The following is a 13,135-nucleotide window of genomic DNA, read 5'->3' as shown; positions in this document are numbered from 1 at the left end:
GGAACATGGCTTTCCTTCCCCCTCACTGTTTAACTGTTTCCTTGGTTCCATCGCCATCACAAATTTCTCCTCCATTGGTTTCATATTCAAACTAAAACCTTTTTGGAAAAAATATCTTTGAAAAGTGATTAGCCTGTGGATAAGGAGGAGGATTATCCAATTACATGCACCGTTTTAGATTGAGACGGTGACAGTCTGACAGATCATATTTGTCTATACACAAAAAAGCTATACTTGTCACCGATGTCACAATAGCATTTCTGTTCTCGTTCATCCCTATAGTACTGACTATATTGTATTAGTCTTTGGTACTAGTCTTTCGGCCCAGCGTCTGGGCTATTGGGCCTAATCAATCCAAACTATGAAGCCCATCACCAAATATAGCATATAGATTTGGTTTTTTGGCCCACAAATATTCCACTGCCCCTCGACCCTCCTCTCGCTCTCATCTCCATCGTGCCGAAGCCGAGTGCCACCGTCTACTCTCCTTCTCTCTCAGATGCTGTAGATGCCAATGCATTAAGTGGTCCATCAGGTCACACCCTCCCAACCCTCTGCTATGCATTCGCTCTGATATGTATCACAGTCTTGGCGCGCACCGCCTCATATACCGAGCTCGAATCGCATGCTTTGTCAAAGCTGGTCTCATCGACCAAGCCATCCAAGTGTTCGACGAAATGTCTCAATCAAATTGCCGCATATTCAGCATCGACTACAACCGTTTCATCGGCGTATTGGTCCGTGAATCTCGCTTCGAATTGGCGGAGCACTACTACCACAAAATGACCCCACAGGGATTCTCTCTAATCCCATTCACATACTCGAGGTTCATTTCTGGGTTGTGCAAAGTCAAGAACTTTAGCCTCATTGAGCAGCTCCTGGAAGACATTGTTAGGCTTGGTTATGTCCCTGACATTTGGGCTTTTAATATATATTTGAATCTTTTGTGTCACGAAAATGGAATAGAATTGGCTTTGCAAGTGTTTTATAGAATGGTTGAGAAAGGAAGAGATGCTGATGTTGTAACGTACACTATACTAATTGATGGATTGTGTAAAGCAAGGCGGTTTGATGCCGCAGTTGAAATTTGGCGTGACATGATAGATAAGGGGCTTAGTCCGGATAATAAAGCGTGCACATCTCTTGTTATTGGGTTGTGTGATGGTGGGAAGGTTGATTTGGCGTATGAGCTTACGATTGGTACAATGAAGGGTCGAGTTGAGTTCACTAATTTGATTTACAATGCATTGATTAGTGGGTTTTGTAGAGCGGGTAGGATTGATAAGGCACAAGCAATCAAGTTGTTTATGAGGAGAAATGGGTGTGAGCCGGATTTAGTTACATACAATGTGTTATTGAACTATTGTTGTGATGGGCTTATGTTGGAGGAGGCGGAGAAGTTGATGAAAAAGATGGAGAGGAGTGGGATGGAACCGGATGTGTACAGTTACAACCAACTTTTAAAGGGCCTTTGTAAAGCAAACCAGCCGGATAAGGCTTATTTGTTGATGGTGAACAAGATGGAGACAAAGGGTTTGTGTGATGTTGTATCATATAATACGATCATTAGAGCTTTTTGCAAGGCATGCCGTACTAGAAGGGCTTACAAGCTCTTTGAGGAAATGGGGCGGAAAGGGATTGCACCTGATATGGTGACATTCACGATTCTTATTAAAGCTTTTCTTAGTGAAGGTAGTTCCATTATAGCAAAGAAACTTATTGATCAGATGACGGCCATGGGTCTGTTGCCTGATCGTATATTTTATACTACAATTGTTGATCACCTATGTAAGACTGGGAAGATTGGGATGGCTCATAGTGTTTTTTGTGACATGGTGGAGAAGGGAATTGCCCCTGATGTAGTTTCATACAATGCCCTCATAAATGGGCTTTGCAAAGCTTCTAGAGTAAGTGAAGCCATGCATCTATACGAGGAAATGCAGATGAGAGGATCCTATCCTGATGAAGTAACTTTCAAGTTGATAATTGGAGGGCTTATACGAGAAAAGAAGCTTTCAATGGCTTGTAGGATATGGGATCAGATGATGGAGAAAGGCTTTACTCTTGACGGAGCTGTTTCAGAGACACTAATAAATGCTATCCGTTCAAGAGATGGCACATGAACATGAAAGATGGTTTGTATCCTATATTTGTACCTTCCTCTATCTATTTTGTATCTATTTACGTGATGCTAAGTTTGAATGATACTTTAGAAGCATCTCTTGAACAATTTTCAAAAGACTTGCTTTAGGGGAAGTATCTTTAGGCACTGGTAGCAGCTGTATTCTATTTCTACGTGCAGTAAACATATTGCAAGCCAATGATTGGCAGTTTTTTTATTGCTATGTTCACATGCACCCATGAACTTGTTCATTTGCCATGCTTAGTATGTAGTAGCTAGTGAGTCTAGTATCACTACTGGTGGCAGTGACAGGCTAACAATATGCCATTGAATTAGTAAACCACCCAATGCCAGTTTTTAGTGCTTGTTTTGGTTGTGTTATGTATGTGGTGTGCTTGATTGAGCTTGTTAATAGTTTGACCAATGTGTGCTCTATACATATGATGATAACTGTTGGTTTGAGTGGTTGTTTAGCCCACAAAGAAAGCAGACCGGTCATTTGGTTATTATCATCTCATATCTGGAGTTATGGACCTGTTTTTGATCCAAAACATGGTTAATTTGGTGTTCTGTATATTCTGAGTATGTGTATTTTAAAAGTAGATATTCAGATAACGATGATGTGAAATGGTTATGCTGATGTACTTGTCCTGTCCTTGTCTTCATGTTTAAGCAACTGACATGCGCAGGATATCCTGAGGTCTTTTGGTTCTTATCATCTCATATCTGGAGCTAATGACCTGTTTTGATCCAAAACATGGTTAATATTCTGTATTTTTAAGTAAATGTGTAGATATTGGGGTGACAATGATGTGATAATGGTTATGCTAATGTACTCTCTTTGTATTCCTGTATTAATGTTTAAGCAAATGACACGTGCATGATATCCCGGGTGTTTTTGCCTATGATTACGTCTTCTGTATTTTCAGGTTGAATGTTATGGCATTGGTGCCATTTTGTCCTCTGTAGCCTGTGGCAGGACAATAATTGGTTTCAAGTTCAGCTTGCCAAGCCTATCCTGTTCTGCCCTGTTGCCCATCCTGGAAAATTTCCCCAAAAAGGATTCTGAGGTATGAACTGCTAGTTCTACTTGACTTTTGGAATAGACGAGTATTTGATGATAAGTGGAAGATTTTACTTGTTATGTGAGTCATAAAAAAGGTACAGAACAAGGAAAGATGCTGCCTCTACGTTTATGGTATTGATGCCATTTCAATAACCAATTCAGAGGCAATTTATACTTAATTTGGTATTTTGTGTTTCCTGATTTTTATTCTGTATGCCCTCTCACTATGTTTTCGTAATTAGCCAAGCTTCTGTATATTTTTGCAGTGCAGGAATTAAACATACTGTTTCTTAAACCAAATGTATCCAAGAAAATTAGGCTTTATCCACATGTGATTCATCTATCTAAAGTTAATAGTTCTTTACCCTTAAAAATATTTCGATGTTGTATGCCCCTATCATTATGTTTTCACTTTTATCTTCATGTTATCCATCTAGTTGTTGGTAATCGCACATTCTTGTCAAGCATCTGTTTTTTTTTTCGCTTTATGTTGTGTTTTGATGTAAGATATCTTCTGATATGTTTTGTATTGTTAAAATATTTCTGTTTTTTCTGCTCTAGAGTCTTACATTTCTATTGATTTTGTCTTTATGGTGTCATTTTGCACCATAAAAGACAACCCTATAGAAGTTTTCGCTAATGATGCTCTTGGGTACGCACTTAAGGCCTTTTCAGCATTAAAAAAGGGTAGAGAGCCACTAATGATTGAATTCGAGAGTGAAATTAGATGGCAAAGGTATGGATTCTCATCCATATGCATTAAATTCAATACCTAGTCTGAATATTTTCATTTAACATAGGGATTGGTACACAATTATTGCTAAAATTGTAGCCAGATATTTTGCAGGAGAGAGATTGAAAGGAATGGAGCAGAAGTTTGTTGCATGGACTTAAAAACCAGTTTGCTGTCCAGTTTTGTGTCCGAAAAAGTTGAAGATGATCACAAACCTGGGGGAGAGTTTGACTGGAATTTTATCACAACAATATGGGCAATGTCCAAAGGACATGCCAACTATAATATTCCCATGACTATGACTTGAGTACACAAACAACGGTATTCCATAACCGCGAGGACTAACCAAGTTTCTCTTGAAGCCAAGATTTACTTGCAGCCTTTACCCTTGTCATCGTTCAATCTGTTAATGAGTGACCTTAAAGTGTTAGGACTGCCTGTAACTCCTTAGTTGGATAAGGTGAATTTGGTTGCATTGACATATCACTTATGATATTTTAGAATTAAATTACTCAAATGAGATGCCAATTTGACTAGCAAACCTATATCACTTCATTATATACCTGTTGATAGTGTGAAAATTTTCATATCAAGGTTGCTATCTGTCTAAGAACTTGCAAACGAAGTTCTAAATTCAGCTAATTAGATGAGCTGTTACTGTTAGCCTCATGCTTCCCTCCACTTCAGTTGCCATTCTTTTGTACAAGAAGCTAATGAGTGGGCAGAAGATGGCACCGGCAGTAGTGAACAATAAAAGTGGTCAGATGATAAGTTCTTAGGGCTGGGGATTGGCTGCAATCCCCTATTCATATTGCAGCTTGCCTTACTGCAATGGTCAGAGGCTCCCAATGAAATCAACTTACCTCAGAGGCTTTTCACGACAATTGCATACCCAATTTAGAGGCTTTTCACAACAATTGCCTACCCAATTGCAGGGAATGTGCAATTGCGGGGTTGGAACAAAAAGAAGAGTAGTGGATGCCATTAGAAGAAAAAAAGTCATGGATGCCATCAGTAAAGATTGCATAAATTGATACACGGAAAATTTCAGGATTTGCTGGGCATAATGATCTTTCCATGGGCAAATGTTATTTTAAGCATTAAAATTGCTACGAGGCCCTGTAGCAGTTGCCAGCGTACGATTCCGTATCCTGCACAATGCACTATCCAGGTTGGTAAACAACTAATAGAGCACTTAAAATAGAAAAGTTGTGTACTTATGTTACACGTCATTTTCCATTGCATCTCCTATTTATTCATTTTGTAAATTCGTTGTTAAATTTGTGAGGCTTACATGTGAATTCTATAAATTTAATGGGTATTCGCCGTATGGAAATGTGTAAAAGATGGAATAAAAAATGATTTTCATCATTTCTCTAAAAAGAAAAGGCATCACCAAGATTCTTTGCCTCCTATACTCAGCTTATGTTTGATTCTTTGCCTTTGCATGAATCATCCTTGAAGTTCTCGTGAAGTCATCCTCTTTCTCATTGGCCTGATAACAATGTTTTCTTATTATTCCCCCTTCTGCCTCTGCCTTGGTCACTTCCCATTACATATCCATACAACCATGTATCCGCAAGGTGAAACCAACCCTTATCAACCTGAGACCAACCCTTACTTTCACAGACCATTGCAACCAGAACTGCATGAAGACCACCATTCTTGGCCAACCAGTCCACTAGTGCAACCACCTCGGCAGGAAACTCATTTTCCTAGACCATTGCAACCAGAATCACGCCAAGACCACCGGCCAACCAGTCCACTTGTGAAACAACCTCGACCCCAACGCAAACGTTCCAAGCCAGTGCTAGTTCCTCCACAGGGCCAACATCCCCAGCAGGGCCAACATCCCCAGCCAAGGTTGGTAAACTTGGTGCCACCTTTGCAGCCGCAGGGCCAAAATCCCCAGCCACAGGGTCCACAAGGACCACGACAGGGACACCGCCAACCACATAATTTGTGGCAGCCACGAAACCAGCCAACCAAAGACGCATTCACGTGGTTTGCTACAGTCTTCTGTGCAATTTTTTGGGTTGTCATAATTGTAGGAGGTATCATTGTCCTCATAGTCTATCTTGTTTATCGTCCGAGGAGCCCCCAATTTGCCGTTTCTAGTGCCACCTTGAATGCAGCCTATCTTGACATGGGCTATCTGCTCAATGCTGATGTTACTCTGCTCGCAAACTTCACAAATCCAAGCAAGAGAGTGAGCGTCGACTTCAGTTACATTTACATTAATTTATACTATGGAAGTACCATTATTGCTACCCAATATATTGAACCCTTCTCTGCGGCTAGGGGTGTGTCCAGGTTTGCAAATGTCCATATGGTGACTAGTCAAGTTCGGCTTCCATTGGGTGAAAGCCGAAGGCTTCAGAGGCAGATGGAAAGCAATGGAGTCATGTTTGAAGTCAAGAGTTTTCTTAGGACACGGTCTAATTTTGGAAGGATCCTGAGATATTCATATTGGTTGCACGGCCAATGCACAATTCTTCTGACTGGCCCTCCCGATGGGGTTATGATTAGAAGCAAATGCAAAACAAAACGCTGAGGAAGCATGTGTGCTAACACTTGCAAACTATACTACACATGGCATGTACCGATTCTTGCTTATTTTCAGAGGAAACTATATTTACTCTCTACCACATTTGCTGCAATGTCCCTCAATCTTTCAATTTGATTACAAAAAAAAAAAAAGACTACTAAAAAAACCAAAATCTATTTTTCTCACCTTTTATTTTTTATTTTTTCTTTTTTCTTTTTTCTTTATGTATTTTTCTTTTTCTATGCATGGTAGTTTTGTCATTTTGAAGGCAGAAGAAAGACATTACAACCCCAATGGTTATATTGGTAGAGTACATCAACTACATTGAAAGATTAAGGAGAACATTGCAAATTAAGTGGGGGATTGAGGGAATGCAAATTGAGTGGTGAATTTAGGGGGATAAATGTAATTTTCTCCTCGTTTTTATCAGAGAGTTTGAGAATTGATTTTTTGAATGGTCATGTATCTAATATTTTCTTCAAGCTGTATTCAGCAAATCACAATATCACATACCTCATTTTTCTCAAATTCTCTCTCAACCCAGTTTGCCAACAATGACTTTGTTGAATAAAGTTTGATCATACCAAGAATTTCTCTTTCAGTGATCCCCACCTTCTGACTAAACATGTAACTACAATTTCTTAGTTTCACTCGCCATGCATCTTTGCTATAAGTAGAGGATGCAGCCGATTAAACTAACATGCAAAACACTGCTTCATGGTTCATGACATGATGAATGTAAAATTGAAGGCAATATCTGCATCGCATCCTACAGAACGAAAAGCACTAGGAATTCCTGATGGTGATCTTCTTCATCCTTCAACAATGTTAACAGCACTGGGGAAACTTGTCCATAAAAGATAAATTCCTATTTATAAGTGAAAACACAGAACATTTTCACGTTACAAAATTGGACACAGGAGAAAGATTCTCCTGAACGGGTTATCTACACAATCTCAATCAAAACAAGAATTACAGAAATCACAGAATCATGACCAGGCCATTCATGCTGCACTACATGCCAAGAAATGAAAGTGATGCAAGAACACAAGCCAGCCCCCCTTGACTCTCTTTCAGTAAACCACATCAAGCAATAACATAATACCGCCAGAATGGGAAAACCAAACCTCTCACTGAAATCTCCTGTAATGATCTCTGGTAAAGAAGGGGTGCCTTAGGGCTTCACGAGCTGTTAGTCGGTTGGAGGGGTCAAATCTAAGCAGACCTTGCAATAGGTCTATGAGATCCCCAGCTGAGTGATCTACGTGCTGCATCACTAGATTCTGCAAATGAAAAAAGGGTTAATATCCATAAAATGCAAGGCAAAATCATATACATTGCTTTTCCTGAACATCATTTCCCAAAGACGTTATGCGAGGGAAATAGATCGTCTTACACACCTGAAGACGAGGTAGCTTCATAACAGATTTAATACTTTCACGAGAGGTTGCACCTTCTGGCCAGTCCAATCTACCCCTTCTTACATACTTCTCAGCATGGCGGCTGAAACAGGAATAATTGTAAACATGGATGAACAATCTTTTTTCTATAAAATATCAAAATGCTGACATTAACAATAGAAATCCTCAGATGGGGACGCACTCAGCTCTTTTCAACATGTGCTGAGGTAATGGGCCTAAAACCCTTTCCATCATGGCTAGATGCTCTAAGTTCTCATGTGTCTGAAATAAAGCTTCTCCCTGGAATCAATTGCATTTCTTTATCAGCATTTGTAACATTTGCACAGTAAGACCATCTAGCTTACAGCTCAAAATAGATCTGAGACGTTTGACATACGGAGCACAATTCCACCAAAATACAACCAACACTCCATATGTCACATGGATAACTCCATCCAAGTCCTGGAAAGACATATAGAGCTTATACCCATAAACTTAAACAGATTAAAGAAAAGGAAGAAAAGGCAAGAGAGGAATCAAAATGAGAGCATACCAAGAATAACCTCAGGTGCACGGTAGTGTCTAGTAGAGACAATATAGTTGTGATCTTGATGCTCATAAGCTGTGCTGCCAAAATCAATAACCTTAATTGCACTAGATTTTGGCAACCGCTTATAATAGGTTCCCTCTTTCAGTGACCGGGATGTAACCTGTAGTAGATTAAGAAGTGCTCAAAGGCTTTTCAAGGAACAAGAAAAGCAAAAAGCTGAGAAATGTGCAAAGCAGAAGCTGGCATACCTTATAGTCAGGTACTTTCACAAACTCTGGAGAAACAAAAAGTATGTTCTCAGGCTTCAAGTCAGTATGGATGAGGCGCAAATCATGCATGACTGCAAAATTTCATAGACCATAATCAACATAAGGACACACATACCATTGCTTTTTAAAAATAGACAGAAATCCAGCCTCAAACAAGTATTTTAATTTCTTAATACCAGAATATCTAAAACAGATAGAGAATAAGTGCCTTTTTTTTTTATAAGTAAAGAGAGAATAAGTGCCTAGGGGTAGAGTGAACAATCATATTAAACTTCACTAAACAAACCCAATGATGAGACTGCTTCTAAATTCCCTCGGCAGTAAAAGAAGATTTTCAAGCAATTCCCAATAGAACTGTTGCCATGAACATTGAAAAGCAGAAAAGAAACAGCAGAAGTAACAACTACACACATGCCACACATTCCAACAGTTGTCTGCCAAGCTCACGGACAAGATCAACGGGAAATGGGCGATAATTATTTTTCCGAAGAAAATCGTATAAGCTTGGTCCAAGCATCTCAAAGACCTGTTAAGACCATTTAAATCCAGAGGCAAGTCTTAACCCCCAAAAATATGTATGAAGCTGGGGAAATCATGCTATCATAAATCAACTCATACTTACAATACATATATGGTTCCGATAGTCAAACCAATTCCGTATTTGGACACAACTGCAAAGAATAAAACCACTTAACTGATATTAAATTCCCCTTAAAACTGATGAAGTAGAAGGATATAACTTAATAAGAAAAACTACACTTACCGACTACCATTTCTGTCAGACTTTCCAAGCAACTGGAGCACATCAATTTCTATCATTGCTGCTTCACGGTACTTTTTAATACTTCTCACAACTTTTATGGCAACCATCTCCCTTGTTTCCCTATCCCAGCATTCAAGAACCTGACCGAAGGTGCCTGCAAAATGAAAGGAATATATATGAGAAATGCATGGCATGAGGAAACATACTGTCAAAATAAGAATCCAATTCATAGAATCTAAAATGAGAGTAAAAATGCTAACCTTCCCCAATTTTTCTGTGGATCTTATCTGCCATAAGGAAAGCACACACAAGAACAATTCATCAGAATAAGAACAACAAAACCGAACCAACAGATTTCAAGTTTCAAGAAGAAAATTTCCAAACTTATCAAATCAGAGTATTTTGTCAAGGGCACAGGAAGAAGGAAAAATTAGACATAAGGAAATAGAATGGACGACATAAATTCCAAAGGCATAATGGCGCTTTTGGGGTGGATGAACTTTTTTTTTTTTTTTTGGGAGGGGGGCGAATGATTGATGACAAAGACTGTTTTATGCTCCTGTTGTAGAGGATAGAGAACTAATGAGTCTAAGAGTCTAAGAGGCTTCAAAAACCTATACAAATTGCATACAAACACAATGTATATTACCAATTCCTCATCAACTCCACTGACTTTGGATATCACGAATTATTTTTACTCATAAATGAGATTCATAAATAACAATTGGATGTCCAAATGAATATAGTTTTAGAAACATTTGCAAATAAAACATTAAAAAGAGAACAAAAAGATGATGCACTTGCGGTCATCTGGTTGGTGGAAAGTTTATCATGCAGTCAGTAAGGCAGATAATGAATGTAACAGAAAAGCGTTCAATGGTGATTAAGAGTAATTACAGCGAGATGTCAAATTATCTCCGATTGCAAATATGTAATGTCCATCTTTGTCATCGTCACGCCATGGGGGAGAGCCTTTTTGAGCCAATCCCTTTACAAACAGACTACCATGGTCTGGAAGTACCCTTGAAGGTCCAAAGCTTGTCCCATTCCCAACATCTTGCCCACAGTACATTCCTGACTGTGCCTACACACAGCCAAAATAAATCAGTCTATGCAAAATGATAAAAGCACAGCACATAATAACCATAAACCCATTCAAATCTACCATGGCCTATTGGATCTTAAATCAATTAATATATAAAGATATAAATAGATAGTGACAATATTAATTAATATGCCATATTCACCCGAAACAGCACAACTCAATGCTACATAAAATCTCTGTTAGTCCAGAAATTCTTTGGAAATTATAAAAAATCAGCATTTCTGTTCATATACGACAAGAACTTCGCTTTCTCCGACACATTCCGTCTAGTCTATGAAATAACCCCCGACGAAAACTTTCCAGGAGAGAAAATAATTCAATTTTAAGAGTGACTAAATTTTCTCCATAAGAAAAATCCATCCAGAAAATTAATCGTCCAAAGAAATTCCCATGATATCTTCCGAACACAAGTTTCTCCAATAGAGACATTTTCCCGGCACAAGAAACATAGCCTAGAAAGAAAAATATTAATAAAAAACTAAGAAAATTCATGAAAAATACAAACAAGAAAAAGCAAAAATTGTACCTTCTGTTGGGCTTGAGGGACCTCCCAAGCTAACCTGGGCCTCTTCCTGGGGCGCCGATCCATGTGAGAAAGAGGGAACTCACTTACATATTCCATCTCCATCTCAACTGACACCCAAACCCTCTAACACTAACCTTAGCCCTAGGTTGATTGATTGGCCGATTGATCGGTTATTCTCCGACGGGATAATCGAAAGAGTTCAGCAGAGGAGAGAGAGAAATAGCCTGAACCACTGGCTCATTAGCCATTGTTCTTTGTGAGCCATCCCGAGCCGTTGGATTGGTTTTTGAGGGTTAATCTGCAACGTTAGTTTTGGATTCTATCTAGCTAACCCGTGGTTTAACTTGAGTTAGCTTTTCGTTTCCCTCTTCGAATATACACCGACTATTTCCGTAGCATTGATATTCTGTTTTCTCATAGTTAATTTAATACTTTTTTTTTTTTTTATGAATATAATAATATTCTATTATTTATTATTATTATTATTATTATTATTATTATTTTCCGAAAGATCTGAATCTAGAGTAAGAGACTTCCCAAAAAGCCCCTTACCCTGCATACAGTAAATTATTTGCGGCCAAATACGAATTTTTTAATGACTATTTCTCCTTAGCATACATAGACTATTGGGTATTTTTAATGTTCCCATCAAATCCTGTCCGTTTCAAACTCCAAAGTGTTCTGTTGGGCCAAACACTGGTCCCTAAAAATTTAAAATAAAAACTCAACTAGTTTTCTCTTTGTATAGTCGATGATTTTATTTTATTTTTTCTTTTAAAACGATTTGTTTCAAAAATTTATGAACAGTCTAAAATAAGAGTGTAATTTTTAACACTATTCTTTCTCATCAGGGCAATGTTTTCCACCAACTTCTTATTGATGATTAGCACAATTATTCCTCATTTTTACTTTCTTTTTTTTTTTTTCCTATTCTATTCCCTTTATATCATTCCTGAAGTTCCGTATCTACAGGGTTTGATTGTGCAGAATTGATCATGATCCCTGCAATTTTAACAATTCAAGTCCTAATCCAGTAGAATTAGGTATGGTGTAGTGGTTCGTGTTCACATATCGAGTTCATGTCGCATCAAGGCATATATATAGGTCAATCATAACCCTAACCATTTAATTAAACGAGTTAAATGTTCAACTCTAACCTTATAATTTTGTATTGGGTTCGTGTTGAATTCACAAGTCATGTAAAAAAATTACATATCATTATGTTGCGTATCAGGTTAGAATCGTGTTGAAGCATATATATATATATATATAAGACTATATAGATCAACTTTAACCCAATTCATTTAATTAAATGAGTCAGACTCCTCAATTTGAACCATTTAATTCCGTGTCAGATTCGCAAGTCATGTAAAAAATTGTTAGCCTTGGAATTAGGCCTATTTTCTCATGGAGCAAAAGGTACAAAATAAACCAGGAAGACATTGTTGCCGGTCTACCAATGGAGAGTGGAGAAAGATCAACTTGACTGTGGTGCAAGTTAAGAGTTGTACAACAATCACTTCTATCTGAACTTAAGCATCTTCTGCCAACCCTGAGAGCATTGTTCAAGTGGACCAACGTACATATGATTTCATCACTTCTTGCTAACCATCTGATCGATTGAAGCGAGAAACGCATGAATTGGGTTGGCATATTGAGCCTCATAGGGATCAATTAATTGCCCCGATAGAATTGGTTGTACGTTATTGCTTCATTTAAAGGGGGAGCCCGTTCCTAGACGAACTTGCTCTAACAAATTGGATCCATTGAATGTAAAGTTTCTCTACGTACAAGGCTATAAGCTTCGTCAAAAAATCTGTTAGTTTTATTGGGGAAATCCCTTGTCCAACATGGTAACAATTAATGGGTATGATTCTCTTTATAGGGCTTGATTTTCCGACTTGTTATGTTAATAGTCATTTGATGATTAATGAGGGCGTACGATTTTCACGTAAGGAAGATTTTGAGTAAATGATCTGACGGTGAGCTATAGCTTAACTATTTTTAGGAGTTCAAGAATTCAAATTACAGTTGAAGATTATCATAATTGAAT

The 13,135-nt window shown here is 38.2% G+C and overlaps 3 protein-coding genes across 7 annotated transcripts; 2 read left to right on the top strand and 1 right to left on the bottom strand.

Annotated features, from left to right (window-relative positions):
• The first annotated feature begins 318 nt into the window (after window positions 1-318).
• LOC133865800 (pentatricopeptide repeat-containing protein At1g13040, mitochondrial) lies at window positions 319-4,253 on the top strand. Of its 5 annotated transcripts, none has more exons than XM_062302295.1 (4): window positions 319-2,135; window positions 3,052-3,192; window positions 3,854-3,924; window positions 4,036-4,253. In XM_062302295.1, exon 1 carries the CDS (start codon window positions 576-578, stop codon window positions 2,121-2,123), a length of 1,548 nt encoding a protein of 515 aa, XP_062158279.1. In that variant the 5' UTR covers window positions 319-575; the 3' UTR covers window positions 2,124-2,135; window positions 3,052-3,192; window positions 3,854-3,924; window positions 4,036-4,253. The 5 variants fall into 5 exon arrangements, with proteins under 5 accessions (XP_062158279.1, XP_062158263.1, XP_062158294.1 ...); XM_062302279.1 differs by having other exon boundaries at window positions 4,025-4,253; XM_062302310.1 differs by having other exon boundaries at window positions 3,804-3,924.
• A 1,083-nt stretch (window positions 4,254-5,336) lies between these two features.
• LOC133865791 (uncharacterized) lies at window positions 5,337-6,629 on the top strand. Its single transcript, XM_062302268.1, has one exon. It carries the CDS (start codon window positions 5,426-5,428, stop codon window positions 6,473-6,475), a length of 1,050 nt encoding a protein of 349 aa, XP_062158252.1. The 5' UTR covers window positions 5,337-5,425; the 3' UTR covers window positions 6,476-6,629.
• A 610-nt stretch (window positions 6,630-7,239) lies between these two features.
• Window positions 7,240-11,474, bottom strand: LOC133865782 (serine/threonine-protein kinase AFC2-like). Its single transcript, XM_062302256.1, has 12 exons — window positions 11,083-11,474; window positions 10,349-10,535; window positions 9,712-9,738; window positions 9,452-9,605; window positions 9,311-9,359; window positions 9,100-9,214; window positions 8,668-8,759; window positions 8,423-8,579; window positions 8,267-8,331; window positions 8,072-8,169; window positions 7,870-7,972; window positions 7,240-7,752 (listed from the first exon to the last, which is right to left on the bottom strand). The coding sequence occupies exons 1-12, from the start codon at window positions 11,182-11,184 to the stop codon at window positions 7,600-7,602; spliced, it is 1,302 nt and encodes a 433-aa protein (XP_062158240.1). The 5' UTR covers window positions 11,185-11,474; the 3' UTR covers window positions 7,240-7,599.
• Window positions 11,475-13,135: the final 1,661 nt, after the last annotated feature.

Source organism: Alnus glutinosa, chromosome 1 (assembly GCF_958979055.1).
Source record: "Alnus glutinosa chromosome 1, dhAlnGlut1.1, whole genome shotgun sequence".
In the NCBI taxonomy this organism is placed as follows: Eukaryota; Viridiplantae; Streptophyta; class Magnoliopsida; order Fagales; family Betulaceae; genus Alnus; species Alnus glutinosa.
This window is presented reverse-complemented; position numbering and strand designations above follow the sequence as displayed.